The 14,456-nt window shown below is 54.7% G+C and overlaps 3 protein-coding genes across 3 annotated transcripts; 1 reads left to right on the forward strand and 2 right to left on the reverse strand.

Moving 5' to 3' along the window:
* Nucleotides 1–1,335: 1,335 nt before the first annotated feature.
* On the reverse strand, nt 1,336–5,875 carry J3D65DRAFT_177786 (uncharacterized protein). The gene is made up of 6 exons (XM_066794316.1): nt 5,377–5,875; nt 4,330–5,278; nt 3,487–4,242; nt 2,834–3,270; nt 1,840–2,491; nt 1,336–1,441 (listed from the first exon to the last, which is right to left on the reverse strand). Exons 1-6 carry the CDS (start codon nt 5,569–5,571, stop codon nt 1,428–1,430), a joined length of 3,003 nt encoding a protein of 1,000 aa, XP_066649858.1. The 5' UTR covers nt 5,572–5,875; the 3' UTR covers nt 1,336–1,427.
* Nucleotides 5,876–8,152: 2,277 nt separating this feature from the next.
* On the reverse strand, nt 8,153–9,293 carry J3D65DRAFT_177853 (uncharacterized protein). Its single transcript, XM_066794317.1, has 4 exons — nt 9,166–9,293; nt 8,777–9,115; nt 8,621–8,718; nt 8,153–8,556 (listed from the first exon to the last, which is right to left on the reverse strand). Exons 1-4 carry the CDS (start codon nt 9,167–9,169, stop codon nt 8,413–8,415), a joined length of 585 nt encoding a protein of 194 aa, XP_066649859.1. The 5' UTR covers nt 9,170–9,293; the 3' UTR covers nt 8,153–8,412.
* Nucleotides 9,294–10,528: 1,235 nt separating this feature from the next.
* J3D65DRAFT_178146 (uncharacterized protein) lies at nt 10,529–12,226 on the forward strand. Its single transcript, XM_066794321.1, has 2 exons — nt 10,529–11,261; nt 11,305–12,226. Exons 1-2 carry the CDS (start codon nt 10,734–10,736, stop codon nt 11,827–11,829), a joined length of 1,053 nt encoding a protein of 350 aa, XP_066649860.1. The 5' UTR covers nt 10,529–10,733; the 3' UTR covers nt 11,830–12,226.
* The last annotated feature ends 2,230 nt before the right edge of the window (nt 12,227–14,456 follow it).

The raw sequence follows: 14,456 nt of genomic DNA on the forward strand, positions 1-14,456 counted from the left end.
TGGAGGACGCAATCGACCGTCTCGAGTGTCTCAAAAGGACCGTGTCACGCTTGGATCCCACCGTGGGCCCTCCAAAAGCGAAGAAGCAAAAGACTCAGCACACGGCCAGTCCAGAAGCGGAATATGGCTGGTTCTAGCTGACACATGGCATGCGGAACGGGATTCGGGGAATCGCCGCAGAGAGGCTAGGCTTTCTTGGGGAAGTGTATTCGTATTCGTACCTCATAAGAATGATAGAGAGAAGAAAACACAAGATGCCCTGTGGAAATTCAGCCAGATGAAATCCCGAACACTTACCAGGCGGTTCTACTTCAACCGCTCTCAAGAACATGCCAGCTTCAAAACAATATCCTCCCGACTCTCGCCAAGGAAATGCTCGCTGAATCGCTTCAACCAAACCACAATGCCATCAAACTAGACCCAAACGTAAGAAACAAGGAAGAGAAAAGAAATCGTTACCTCACTTGACGAGCTTCTTCAGTGACCCAAAAAGGCCGCCACCACTGTTTGCCCCCTTGTCTTTCGGCCTCTCTCGCTCGCGTTCTCTTTCTTTCTCCTTCTCTCTTGGCCTTCCACTGCTCCTGTGCTTACTCTCCATGACGCTATCCCTCCTCTTGCTTTCCTCTGCGTACACCTTGCTGCTTCGACGTTTGGTCTTGTCGCGTTCTTGATCCGCCGCTCGGTCTCGTTTCTTGCCTCTATCTTCTCTTTTGTCAGTCTTTGCACCCACGAGCTCGTCCAGCGCGGCAGAATTTCTCCTTCGATGACGGTGTCGCCTCTCTCTGTCCTCTCTGTCACCGTCGTGATGCTCGTGTCGCCTTCGATGTTTCCGTCGCTCGGAAGACCCTACTTGACTGGATCCCGGCTCGACAGGTCCAGCATCGTGTTCAGCTTGCCCATATTCGGCAAAGGTCGTCGCTTGAGGAAGAGGTGGTGGAATATCTGGCTCTTGAACGGATGCAGGCTCCACCTCTTCTTGCACCGGGCTCGACGGCATGGGCTCCGGCTGTTCGGGAGCAACGGGAGCGTCCTCTGGGATTGGGTCGTGAAGGACGGGCACTTTGAAGGACGCTGGAGCTTTAGAGCCACGGCGCTCCGCTTTGCGCTCCTGATGCCTGCGCTCTTCGCTTGGCGTCCTCTGGTGTTTGCGGTGGGAGCTGCTGCGATGCACGTTGCTCGGTCGACGAGGTGCCTCACTGGGTCGCTCTTTTTCAGCCTTTGGCACGACAGGCTCCGTAGTTGAGCGACCGAGTCCAAAAAGGCCGCCCATGAGACTTTGTCGTCTGGGTGGAGGTGGAGGAGCTTTGGTAACTTCTTCAGTGCGCCTGCGTCGGGGCTTCGGTGGTGGCTCCTTGTCGACACTTTCTACCGGTGGGATGACGGGTGGATAGCCATCTCCTTCTGCCATTGACACGCGTCGTTCGCGCTCACGATGTCGGCGCTCGCGCTTCCGCTGCTTCCGCGCTTCTTCCTTCTCCAACTCTTCCATTTCACGGCGCTTCAACTCTTCTGCTTCTTTGGCTTTCAGTGCCTCGCGCTCGGCACGTCGTCTCCGCTTCTCATCCTCGTGCTTTTGGCGCTCTTCTTCTTCTCGGACGCGCCGCTCTTGCTCTAGGCGTAGGGCCTCTTCTTCTTTGCGCCGTTTCTCCCGCATGGCAGCTTTCTTTGCTTCATGCTTTTCCCTCCGCTCACGCTCGGCATGCGCCATCTCCTTCATCTTCAACTCGGCTGCTGCTTGCTCGGCTTTGAGCCTTGCTTCCTCGACCTCGGCAGCCTCGCGCTCTCTCCGTCGACGTCTCCTCTCTTCATCCGCATCCGCTGGAGCATGGGATCGTCGGCGCTCTGCCCTCCTCCTCTGTTGACCACCGTCCTCATTCTTTCTGATTTCATCAGGACTTGGAATTGACACTCGCCTGAAGCTCTTATCAACAGTGCTTCTGCGACGAGTATCAGCGAGTGGAGGAGGCGCAACGGCCGCTTGATCACGGCTGGACGAAGACATGGTGTAAGAGCCTTTGCCGGTACTCGTAGTGCTGTGGCGGCGCAGATACGGGTAGTCATGATACGAAACAGAAGACCGACGACGATGTTTCCGCTCCTTGTGCATATCGGTCGGCGATGGCGGCAAGTCGTCGACTCGGTCAGGTACGCTTTCCGCAGGCGGGGTTTCTCTTGCCGAAGCTTCCGGGTGGTGTTGTTCTGGTGGTGCCTCAGGCTCCTTTTCGCTTTGGGGTACAGAAACACCCAACGGAGCATCCTCAACTGGTGCAGGGCTAGGCTCTTTTGCGTTGTCGATTGGTAATTCAGCCTCTGAAGTCGGTACTGGCTCCTCTTGAACAGCAGAGCTCATTCCGGGATGCTCTTCGGTCTGGACAGACTGATTCTCTCCAACGGGTGGTTCTTCAGCAGCGGGCACGTCGGGAGCAGCTTCATCAGAAGCAGGTCCGTCAGACTTTGGAGGGTCTTCAGTATTATCGGAGATGGCCGGTGAGTCTTCGGGAAGGGCAGCATCCTCGATGGCTGTTTTAGGGGCCTTGTCTTTTGTGTCCAGATCTTCTGCATCTTGCTGTTGCTCAGCAATTGGAGCTACCTGGTCACTCGCTTCCTTGACAAGCGCCGCGTCTTGACCAGCGCTCTCGACAGGCGCTGTAGCTGGCGCCTCGTCATGGGAAGTTTCTGCATCTTTACTTTCTGGGCTGGCGGCCTGCTCGACGTCTTTCTCTTGGTCACTCTGGGAGACCTCATTCTCGGGGAGGTCGTTTGCAGCGATCTCAATTTGCTGCTTTTCCGAGTGTGACGGGTCCTCAGAAGCGTCATCCTTCGTTCCCGACATGGCTTCGACACTGGTGGGAGCCTCTTCGCCCTCACTCTGTGGCGTGGACGTTGGGTCCTCAGTCTCGGGCTCGCCAGGTACCTCTCCAGCTTCTTGGTCCACGTTATTGTCGCCAATTGTCAATTGCTGATGAGCCGTAGCATCGGACTTTCCAGACCCTTGATCTGTAGTGCCGTCGTTTGCTCCATCCGAGTGCTCTGTCAGCGCAGTGTCTTCGCTACCGCCTTGGTCAAGGGACTCGCTGTCCTTTGGATCCGACTCAGTGGTGGGCGAGCTCTCTTGCTCGTCACTGGGAGCGGCTTCGGGAGAATTTTCTCCGGCAACGCCTCCAGAGACTGGATCGCTGACCCCATGTCTTTCCGATTCGGGTGGATTGGTCGTAGTCTCACCGGCGGGAGGGCTTTTGCCTGAGTCCTGGGCAATGGACTGGGAGTCGCCTTCAGTTCCATTGCTTGTCTCTTGCGAGATCTCTTCCTTTTCGGTCGATTCGTTTACAGTCTCGCTCGACTCTTCGGGTACGACTTGTGTCTCTCCAGGCGTGGCCTCCTGACCTTCGACCGAATCAACATCTTCCAGTTTTCCGTCATCGTCAGCAGTATTCGACTCCGCGACACTCTGTTCTGACGGTGAGGCCTCGGGCTCAGCGGAGTCGCCTTCAAGCGACATTGGCTTCTCATTTGTAGCAGCTGAGCAATCTTGTACAGCAGAATCAACTGCGTCGTCCCCAGCTTTTGACTCGGACGACTCCTTGCCACCTACTGCACAGTTGGGAGCAGATTCGCCTTGAGTTTCGGCCTCGTCCTCATTTGGAGGCGAATCCGCTGAAGACGACAGCACGGTTTGACTTTCTAAGCCATCCGCCGCAGCATCATCGCCTCCAGATTCACTGGCAGACTCGTCCTCGCCTCCAACCGCCGCCGCCATGCTGCTGGCCACAGACATGGCGTCGTCCGTGTCGTCCAAATCGCTATCCTCTTCGTCCGAAATGTCCGAGTCCAGGTCTTGCGGCGAGGGTGATTGTCCTTCGGATTTGGCATCCGGAATGTTCGAGGACTCACTGTCATGGACGATGTTGTTCTCGTCGTGACTTTCCGCTTCTCCTGCAGACGATGGATCATCAGAGCTACTTTGCCGATCCGCATCGATCTTTTCTGCTGTCTTATCTTGCATTACAGGCTCAAGAGGATCTTTGGCTGACTCGTCGTCTTTGTGCGCCGGGCTCGTGTTTTCTGGAATCGAGTCATCAGTGGGTTGATTCTGAGTCTCCAACCCAGAAACATCAGCTTGGTTGTCGTCTTGCTTCTCCGGGCTCGCGTTTTCCAGAGACGGTTCAGGCGGGGTGTCTTGATGAGCTGATGCAATGTCTTGTTCAGGCTCCGCATCATCATCGTCTGACGGCTCGGTATCTTCTGAGGAATCATCCTGCTCAATATCCTTGGCCTCTGTGGAATAGGACGCTTGAGCGTCGTCTCTCGCACTTTCGACGGATTTCGTACCATTATCGTTAGTGACGGAGTCGTCTGCCTCCATTTGAGCGTCTGGCTGCCCGTCGCTGCCATTGCTGTCCTCTTGGCCGCTGGCCTCGGGCTGTTGTTCAACAGACTCACCCTTGCCGTCACCCTGGGCTTGAGACTCGGGTTTGGGCTCAGGCTCAGGCTCAGGCTCGGGCTCAGGCTCGGGCTCCGGTGGTGGCGGAGGTGTCGGATTCATAATCGCCTCCATGATCCTATAATCTGCCTCCGTATATTGCGGCTCCTCCTCCTCAGGCATCGGTTCTTCCTGAAGCTCACTTGAGGGCGCTTTGGCAGGAGGCTGTGGGTCTTCTTGAGGTTCTTGAATTGACTCCGGCTCCTTCACCGACTCGGAAGCTGGCTCTTCTGATGAGCTAGGTAGGTTTTCCGGTTCCTTGGCTGGAGGGGTAGCCTGCTGCTGCTCTGGTGAAGAAGTGGTGTCGTCACTGGCATCGACTGTTTCTGGAACGGTTTCGTTGGAGTTTGCTTCTGCGGGTAGTGATGGGGCTGGATTGGCTTGGCCCAGTTCATTGTCGGTGGGTGTCTGGTGGTCTTCGGGACTGCTCTTTACTTTGGGCTCGTCTGGTCCAGGACTTTGTTCTATACTGTCCTTCGGCTCATCTTTCGGAGAGTTGTCCGCATCTCCAGGATCATCGCTCTTTTCCGCGGCTGCCGGCTCACTGTCCGCATTCTCATCCTCGGTGGCTGCTGCAGGCGCCGAGTCAACGTCTTCTGGCGCTGCCTGTGGACTTGCATCTTGTTGAGCATCAGGCTCAATTGACGAGAGATCCATCGACGTTTCGGTTGACTCGGGTGCGTTGGCGTCGTCGCTCTTGTCTTCTTGCGGGCTTGGGTCGACCGGGGAGTCACCAGATTCTACGGGCGCCTCTGTTGACTGAGATTCGATGGCAGAATCGTCGATCTTTTCCTGCAGCTGGTCATGTTCAGCACTCACCACCTCGTTGGCCTCGGCAGGTGCCTCCGCAGAATTCGTTTCATTGGGTGCACTTTCTACGCCTTCGGGATCCTCACTGAGTTCTTGCGAAGCGTTTGGAATATCGGCATCCTCAGCTGTGCCGGACGTTTCAGGTGGGCTTGAAGTCGATTCATCTTGTGCGGCATCAGGTGAACTTGCGCTTTGCTTATCGTCATCAACAATTGGTGTGTTGGCGTCGACAACCTCGTCGCTGGCGTCTGGGCTACTTGACGACTCCTGCGCCTTTTCATCTTGCAAGTGTCCGTCTTGAGATTCGCTGGCTTCGTCTACAACTTGGGATTCGGCAGCTTTCTCTTGGCTCTCGTCTTGTTCATCACCGGTGCTGCCGTCTTTCGAAGCGTCACCTTCGGGTGATTCGTCGCTGGCTTCAGTGGACTTCGACTCCTCCGGTGCGTCTTGACCCCCAGAACTGCTCTCTTTCACGTCTTGGGGCGTCTCCAGAGCTTCGTGAGTTTCGTTACTCGATCCACTTTCATCCTCGCTGGATTCATCGGTTGATTCATGTTCCACATCCTTGTCCTGGCTAGTTTCATCTGCACCTGACGCATCTGCGTGGTTTTGGGATGTTCCTTCCACATTTTCCGTCTGCTCAATCTTGGTTTCTGGCGCCGCTTCGTCCGCATCCACTTGACGGCTTTCCTCAAGCGAAGGGGCATCGGGAGCAGCCGGGGGGATGGTCCCATCGTGTCCACTTTCATTCGACTCAGCGGTCTGGTCGGAGTCATCGGGCGGTGGTTGTTTCGCCTCAAGGCTTCCTTGATCCACTGCTTGGCTCTCTGTATCGTCTGCGGGATGAGCTAGAGTATTCAAAGCCCCTGAATTATCATGTCCGCTCTGCTCTAAGTCGGGGTCACTAGTTGCGTCGTTTGTATCACGCTGCTCCAACTCTCCCTGTACTGGGGCAGAATCGCCATCTTTTTCGTCGGATTCGGTGGAATTTCCCTCTTCGACTGGAGATGTCTGGCTTTCTGCGCAAGGAGCCTCGGGAGCAGGCGGTTGCGAAGAGCACTCGTCATCCTGACGGTCTGACTCATCGTTTTCGTCAAACCCATCGGCAGAAGGCTGTTCTGAAATATCTCCTGGTGGCAACGAAGAAACGTCATTCTCGTCTAAATGACTCTGGTCGTCGATTCCAAGAACGTCTGGCGCTGGTGGTGGCACGAAATGGTCTCCATTCTGTTCGAAATGAAGTTGACCTTTGTCATCGTCCGATGGATAGTCATCGACTTCTTGCAGTGGCAATGCAGGGCTGGTAGCATCTTGGCTGTCGTTCGATTCCGGAGACGCCTCATCAAATGCAGGATTCTCTGGATCACCTAAGGGCGCAAGTTGGTTACAAGCGCCCTCCACGTGTTCTGGACCTGGTGCATCACTGTCCGGAAGAGCTTGTTCTGGGACTACGCTCGAATCGGATGATTGTTCGTTTGGCGTCTCTGTCTCATCGTCTCCGGCTTGGTCGGAACTATCATGTGCACTCGGCAAATCGACTGGATTTTCGTGATGTTCAGAAACAATGTCCTCAGCACCTCCAACTGCGTCTTCACCACTTTGCGGCAAAACGTCGGACTGCGGAGTTTCGTGGTCGCCCGAATGATCCGACTGGTCGTTTGAGATATCTACGTTGTCGTGGCTGGGAGGCCCTGTCAGGATATCTGCACAATCAGGGCAGTCGGCGTGGAGTCCACCCTCATCTTGACTTTCTGCGGGTTCTGCAGATGAAGAGTCTTCACCAATGGTCTGTTCTTGATGCAGGACAGCGGCAGTATTTATTTCTTGCTCTTCGTTTGTGTCGCATGCGAGGTCCTGCAGGTCGTGACCACTCTCTTCAACAGTTGGCGTCACTGTTGGTGAATCCCGGGGGAGATTTTCAGCAGCCTCTGTCTCAACACTCGGTTCTTCAGAGTCTTTCCCACTATCATCAGGTTGTTCTGGTGGGCTTGTGTCTTCCATCTTTGGACCCTCATCTGGAAGCTCGACATGCGACTGGGCAGGTTTCTCCATATTTTCACTCTGTCCTTCGGCTCCGGTTGAACCAGCTCCAACACTTTCAATCACGGCCTCTGAGATTCCTGCCGCCTCAACACTTTCCACTTCTAAAACCTGATTCTCCAATCGACCTGGCTCGTCTTGGAATGGCTCCTCTGGGCTTGGCTCATCTTGACCTGGCTCGTCTTGACTTGGCTCTTCTTGACTTGGCTCGTCTTGGCCTGGCTCGTCTCCATGTGGCTCTTGACCTGACTCCTGACCCAAGCTCTCATGCTGGTCTGCGTCCGAATCGGGCGGACTTTCTGAACCTTGGGCGACAGTACAATCGTCGGGATTGAGTTCCGCTTGCGTTTCTTCGACTGCCTCAAGACTCGTTTCTGCAGGCGCATCAATTCGCTCGTCAGCTGGGTCAGCATCATGACACGCAGAAATATCAGATGGGGGAGGAACTTGAGCACTCTCTTCGTGGGCATCGCTGGGCAAAACAGACTTCGTAACTTCTTCTGATGCGGATGGTGGGTCGGGAGCTGGTGGCGGGACGCCATCCTCTGCTGCCACGTCTCCATCGCCGCTGTTGGAGTCCTTGGCTTTGGGCTTTTTGAGAGCCGACTTTTTGGCTGTGAGCTTCTTTCTCGCTTCGTCGGCTTTCTTCTTCGCCTCCTCCTTCTTGGTCTCAAGCTCCTTCTTCTTCTTTGCTTCTTCGGCCTTTTTCTTCTTCAACTCCTCGGCCTTTTTTGCCTTTTCGGCCTCGAGCTCCTTTTTCTTCTTCGCTTCTTCAGCTTTCTTCTTGGCTTTAATGGCGTCTTCCTCGGCCTTTTTCTTGGCTTTTTCGGCGTCCTCTTCCCTCTTCTTCTTGGCTTTTTCTGCAGCCTCCTTCTTTTGCTGCAAGTCCAACTCCTTCTTCTTCTTGGCTGCTTCCATCCACTTGAGTGCTTGTTGTTTTGCAGCCTCTCGCCTCTTTTCGTGGTCTTGTCGTCGCTTTTCTTGTTGCTCTTTCCAGGTCAATCCTTTATGTTCACGCTTCTGGACCAGGGGAATAATGGGCTTGGGTGGTTCTTTTAGATTCGACAAGGAAGCCTTTCGATTCAAAACTTTTTTGCCATTTCTAATTGACGTGCCCTTGGGATCCTCGAGTCCTTCTGGAAAGTGGACGCTCTTGCCACTGCTTGGAGAGGATGGGACGGTGATGCCTGGAGGAAGTTGGCCGGTTGTAATGACAATGGGTGCGACTGGAGGTGGCACGACCACGTCATTAGTAGGAGGTGCCGGAGCAGGGGGCGGTGGTGGCGGAACAGCTTCAGAAGGTCCAGATTCAGGCTCATCCTGGTCGAGGAAATGTGGGTTAGCATGGAATGAATCCTCATCGACATATTCCATGCCGCTACTTGCATCTGTCTGGGTCAGCAAGACTGCAAGCGAATGGACAGCACTGCAGCGTATACAACACACATTCTTCATCTTGTTCCTCTTCTTCCTCCTGATAATCCCAGGCACTGTAACCGTAGGCAGGCCTTGCGCTTTGCTGATTTTGATATCGAAGCGAGCTTTGCCATGGGTTTTGCCAAGTAGAGTAAGACACTCGACTGAGATCTACTCTAACTTTGGGCTGAGGTGCGGGTTGGGCGTAAGGCTGGTAATGCAACATGGCAGACTGCTGAGGCTGCTGAGGCTGCTGCGGTGGAGGTGGAGGTGGAGGTTGATCGGCTAGGTATTCGGGCTCGTCGTAATACCAATCATCATCTTCGTCTGGATGAGGGGCGTGATGAAAGCCGTTCCACTGATCGGAGGCTGACGAATTGAATTAGACAAGATGAATAGGTCAGCTAGAACGAGCCTACCCATGATGTCTATATGTGTTGTCGGGCATCAATGACGGGCAAATAGGAGCAAAAGACGTTGCGGTTCGCGACTGAAGCAGGCAAATGATCCTCGGGAGTGCCCTCGGAGATGGAAAGAGTCGTGGCTCGAGAGCTTGACGAAGCAAAGGCATACGCAGTCAGCGTGGCTCCTGCAAGAGTCTTGAAGGGTGATGGAGAGAGGTTGGCAAAAGGCGGCTCATTGACAGCTGCAGAGATGCCGGGAGGTTGAGCATGACGGAAGTCGGAGCCAAGGCAGTGGAGCCACGTCGAGTCGTTACAAGCAGTTTGTACGGAATACCTCGAGGCGCATATGCAGGCCCCGGTCGACACGAACCAATTGGCTGCATTTGCCTCATTTTGGACCACCCGGTCGGCGCCCGAGAAGCCTGCAACGTGAGGCATGGGCTCAACTATCGCGAGCCGGCAATTTCTTGGTGTTGACCATCCATCGCTTGACACGCACCGACTCTTCTCCACTCTGATCAGCGCTCGACTTCGGCTCGGACGATCCTCCACAACGAACAAAGCAGCCGTCACATGCACGGCCATTGACGCCGTGGACGAAATGCGGACCGGCGAGAATGCCGGCTGGTCAGTAAGCATTGTATCACTCGGTCGGGTGTTTGTCTAGGCCTGACGTGTACGACATGGTGTTGACCCCACGCTGTACCTGCCGGCGATTGTGGTAAGGGCGGTTGTGCCAGCAGATAAAAATAGGCCGACTCGACATTGAGGTGTTTGGACTCATGGCTTTAAGGGTTGAATTCTGCTGTTCCGCGGGTTTTGCTGTCTACGTCGTTTGTCGAGGTTTCGAGCAAGTAGTGGTTACCCAGCTGGAATCATCTCGTGCAAATAGGCTACGTAGCCCGAAATCCAGGTACAGCACCTGGAATGCACTGGCTTTGTGAGGTAGAAATCGCTGTTCCATCCAGTCTTCTGCGTTTGGCCTTGTCGAGCATCCCGTCCGTCGAATGGTCAAGCAGCTGCAGTTTCACCACGTCTTCTGGGCCCTGGAGGTGGAAAAGACGGATCAATGGACGAGCGGTCTAGAGATAGGGGTTGTGCATGCACTTGATCCAGACCAACTTGCCAAAATAGGCATCGCATTGTTGAGAGCGGCGAGCGGCGATTCGTGACGTCGAAAGGACATATGAGATTCTTTTCTCCGCGGTGGCGACATTGTGGGTCAAAGGTTTGTCAGCTCAACATCAATGCGACGAGAAGACGGTGCGATTCGTGGAACGGACAAGTCGAGAGCCCAAAAGGGTGTTGTTGAAGGGACCTGAGCCTCGGCCCACGGAATCCCTGCGGGCCGACGCCGGACTTGCAACCCTTCTCAACACCAACTCCACTCATCACCACCAATACGGCAATTCCCAAACCACCCTGCGACCCGTTCTGTGCGCCCGTCTTCACACCCACCATGCGATCCTTCCGTACGACTCTTCACGCTATGGCTCTTTCAGGTTGCCTCCGTCGCGCCCTCCTACAAAGAGGCAGCGAAGCCATGCCGCGGCTATGCTATCCTCAAAGCCTCCATTCCAAACATGTCTGTCCCTACCTCGACTCGCCAATGGGTTCTCTCCAGGCATCCCACCGGCCTGCCTGTCCTTGATGGTCCCGAGCCCACCTTCTCCCTCCAAACCGTCGACCTTCCCCCTGTCGGAGACAATCAGGTGCTCGTCCGCACGCGATACTTTTCCAACGACCCTGCTCAGCGAGGCTGGATCGGCAATGTCAAGCCTGAGCGCATGTACATTGCTCCTGTCAAGCTTGGCGAGTTCATGAAGTCTGGCGGTATCGCCGAAATCGTCGAGAGCAAGGCTGCTGGCTTTGAAAAGGGCAAGCTCGTCACCGCGTTTGCTCTTGGTTGGAGAGAGTACGCCGTGCTCGACGCCAAGGACCTGTCCCTTGTCCCCGAGGTCGAGGGCATCAAGGAGACTCAGTACCTTGGAGCGCTTGGATTCACCGGTCTTACTGGATACTACGGCATCAAGGAGATTGCCGAGGCAAAGCCTGAACATGTCGTGGTTGTGAGCGGTGCTGCTGGAGCAACTGGCAGCATGGTCGTACAGGTTAGCTCAGCTCTCAGACAAATGGACGAAGCTAACCTTTCAGATTGCCAAAAAACTCATTGGCTGCAAAAAGGTCATTGGTATCGCCGGCGGCGACAGCAAATGTGCCTGGGTAAAGTCCCTCGGCGCCGACGAATGCCTCAACTACAAATCCCCTACCTTCCGCAAAGACCTCAAGGCCGCGACCCCCGACTACGCCGATGTCTACTTTGACAACGTTGGAGGCGAGATTTTGGACATGACGCTTCCCCGGATGAAGCAAGGTGGTGTCGTCGCAGTTTGTGGCGCCATTTCTGCCTACAACTCGACAGAAGGTCAATTGCTGAGGAACTGGTTCGAGGTCATTAGCATGAGGCTTCAAATCAAGGGCTTCATCCTGCTCGACTTTTTGGCCCAGGGCAAAGCCAAGGACACAGTAATGGAGCTGGCCACCGCGGCAAAGCAAGGAAAACTCACAATCGGCGACGAGAACGAGACGGTTGTTGAAGCCAAGTTTGAGGACGTGCCAAAGACTTGGCTCACGCTGTTTGAGGGCGGCAACACGGGCAAGCTCGTGACGAAGCTATGAAATCAAGTCGTCTGCGACTCGTCGCTCATCTGAATCGAAATTGCATGCTGCCCAACGTTGAAAGTTTCGTCAACGCACGTATCAGCTCCTGACAATCAAGCTCGTGTGTGCCAGAAGCACGTGCGTTCCATCTCATACCGCGTCGCAGTCGCTGTGTGACCTGCGGGAAAAGAAATGTCGGATGAAAATATTGACTGCCAATCAAGCAGACGTAACCATGGCTGTCCGACATGAAGGATCCCATGACCATTCACCGGGCGATGAGATATTGCACAGCTACGACGCACCGGCCCGCTGCGGCCTTGTGTGTCTTGTCCGAAATAGTCGAGCAAGCGCCAATGCTTATGATGCATCATATAACAACGGAGCTCATTCTGCCCAGGCGTGTTTGATGTGCTTTCGTGTCAGGCACAGGTTGATAAAAACCAGGGAAGCCAGTCTCCCGACAAAGAGGAACCTCTGCACCTGCATCACAGACCAGCTCGCTGGACAACAGGCTTCAGTTGGATGACTCTGAAGCGAGTTGACAACAGCGATTGACACCAACGATCGACAGGCAGCGCTCCGGACATTCAATACAAAAGAATCATCACGCCAGCGTCCACGACTCCTCCCTCTCGCTACGATCGCCTTATCTCACGATTCCGCCCGGAACCTAAACGGCTACGCTCCGAACTCTAAAACCTTTGGGAACAAAACTTCCCAATAAAGTAACGCGTGCGACTAAAAAAGCCTCACCACTCGCAACACCTCTTATACCTTGGAAACCAGCTCAATTCGTCTGTCGATCCTCCACTGGCGATCCCACTCGCATCCATTCGCTTCATCACTCGCTTCATTCACCGCCATGTGCGAAGAAACCAAAGTCTATTACTCGTGCGGCCACTCGGGCGGTACACGCCAACGCTGGTGTACCCCAATTCGCAATCGCAAGGGGTTTTGCCTCGGAGTCAGCGTGGACAAGACGACCATCCCCCAAAAATGTGCCTCTTGCAAGCGCGCAGAGGATTGGGCCAAGTCGCAGCGAGGCCAGAGGTAATTACCATTCAAATTCCCGCGAACCATTCTGACTCTGGCTAGTGCGCAAAGCGTTGCCTTGTAATCGTTCTGGCGTTGGCACTGGAGTCAAAAGTTGTTCGAAAGCGGACTTGGAGTTTCACTGGAGTTTCTGGATTTCGAGAAGCGGCAACGGCCTGCCTCTGGATATGATTATGATACCCCTCCTTTGACGGCCAAAAATAATACGGTCTGGATTGCAGACATTCACGATGGTGGGCTTCTTGATGGACGAGGCGATACTTGTCTCTTTAATTTCTTACTATTAATGGGTAATATTATTCTGGCGTCTCAATCTTCAAGCAAGCCAATCATCACATGTCGACATCTGTACACTGTCAGCAGTATCACCTCCACACCCTGCTCTCAGCTCATCAACACCCCTTTCATCAACAGGGAGCATCCCACCATGCCAATGTGGCGCTCGTACCGTGCAAATAGGGCCACGACATCCTCGGCTCGATCCAAGCACTACACTGCGGCTACCCGACGGGTGTGGCGCTCTGAATCTGTAGCTGTACCCTGAACAGATTCAACCATTCCATTGTGCAACGGCGGCAAGAGTGTCGATTACACGCGACATTTCCGCAGCTTGAACCGCGTCTAGCCTCCTGTTGCACCACTCTCTTCATGCGTCAAATGCAACGCGGTCTAGAGCCGTCGACGCAGGGAATATACGCGCCATACGGTTCGGATGATTGGCGGTGAGGCTGAGCGGCGTGCGTGTGCGGCTGTGTTGGGCGGAGCAGGGACAACGCTGCGTCGCTGAGTAGTGGAGCCGCATCAGCTGCTGCCGCTGCGTTCCGTCCCGCTGCGGCTAGCTGGGAGATTTGACTCGATACTGAAATAGAAGGGCAGGCGGCGCGGAGGCGGCTACGTTGCCTGTTCTGTGGACACGATCGATTCGGCCTGAGGTCATGCGGTGACGGTGCCGGAGTTGAGGCCAAGAAGTGGACGTCGGATGCCTGGATCTGGAGGCTTCATTGTTTTCGACAACGCGTTTGCGGCTTGCAGAGTCTGCCAGGCTTTGATCCAGTTTCCATCGCCGCTGCGGACAATCAACCCTCAAACGTCAACCTGTGCATCGATCAATCCATGCACCTGCGCCGTCTCGGGATAAATCTTGTTCCTCCGCTGCGTAGCCTCGTTGGGTCTTGTCCTCGCTTTCCTCCTTCATGAAACCGTTCCTGCGTATGTATTCAACCTTCTGTCGACGCAGCGTCCTGCAGGACCCTGATGCTCGGTACGGCCCGCACCGCTGCATCTTCTGACGCAGGCTGCCCTGCTGGCAGATGTCTTCTCTCTGATGTACAAGTTGTTGTTCTTGTATCGTCGTATAATCGAAGAGCTTGGAATGTCGGGCGTCATGCCACGGGCAAAAAGTCTTGCGACCTAGAGACTTCCGGCGGCAGACAGAAGCTCAAATCGTGGCATATCATTCATACATCTCTTTTGTGGGCTTGAGATGGCTTACGGTCCATGGAACGAGCATTCCTACGTCAGTGGCTGATGAATGTGACCATGGCTCTGTCGCTTGTGACGCTAGCCGCATCTGGAAATTTCTTTAACCT

This window comes from Phyllosticta citribraziliensis (assembly GCF_038025025.1).
Source record: "Phyllosticta citribraziliensis strain CPC 17464 chromosome Unknown J3D65scaffold_17, whole genome shotgun sequence".
Lineage (NCBI taxonomy): Eukaryota > Fungi > Ascomycota > Dothideomycetes > Botryosphaeriales > Phyllostictaceae > Phyllosticta > Phyllosticta citribraziliensis.

Excerpts from the sequence above, each read along its gene's own strand:
- J3D65DRAFT_177786 (XM_066794316.1), bottom strand. The coding sequence starts at position 5,571 with ATGAAAAGGCGCAGGAGTCGTCAAGTAGCCCAGACGCCAGCGACGAGG. Across the intron at positions 3,271-3,486 it reads GAAGCCAATGTCGCTTGAAG|GCGACTCCCAGTCCATTGCC; the intron begins GCGACTCCGCTG and ends ATGGAACTGAAG. Across the intron at positions 2,492-2,833 it reads CTCCCACCAGTGTCGAAGCC|TCACCGGCCATCTCCGATAA; the intron begins ATGTCGGGAACG and ends CTTCCCGAAGAC.
- J3D65DRAFT_177853 (XM_066794317.1), bottom strand. Across the intron at positions 8,719-8,776 it reads AGAGGAACAAGATGAAGAAT|ATGCAAGTAGCGGCATGGAA; the intron begins GTGTGTTGTATA and ends TGACCCAGACAG. Across the intron at positions 8,557-8,620 it reads AATCTGGACCTTCTGAAGCT|TCGCACCCATTGTCATTACA; the intron begins GTTCCGCCACCA and ends TGCCACCTCCAG.
- J3D65DRAFT_178146 (XM_066794321.1), top strand. The coding sequence starts at position 10,734 with ATGTCTGTCCCTACCTCGACTCGCCAATGGGTTCTCTCCAGGCATCCC. Across the intron at positions 11,262-11,304 it reads CTGGCAGCATGGTCGTACAG|ATTGCCAAAAAACTCATTGG; the intron begins GTTAGCTCAGCT and ends CTAACCTTTCAG.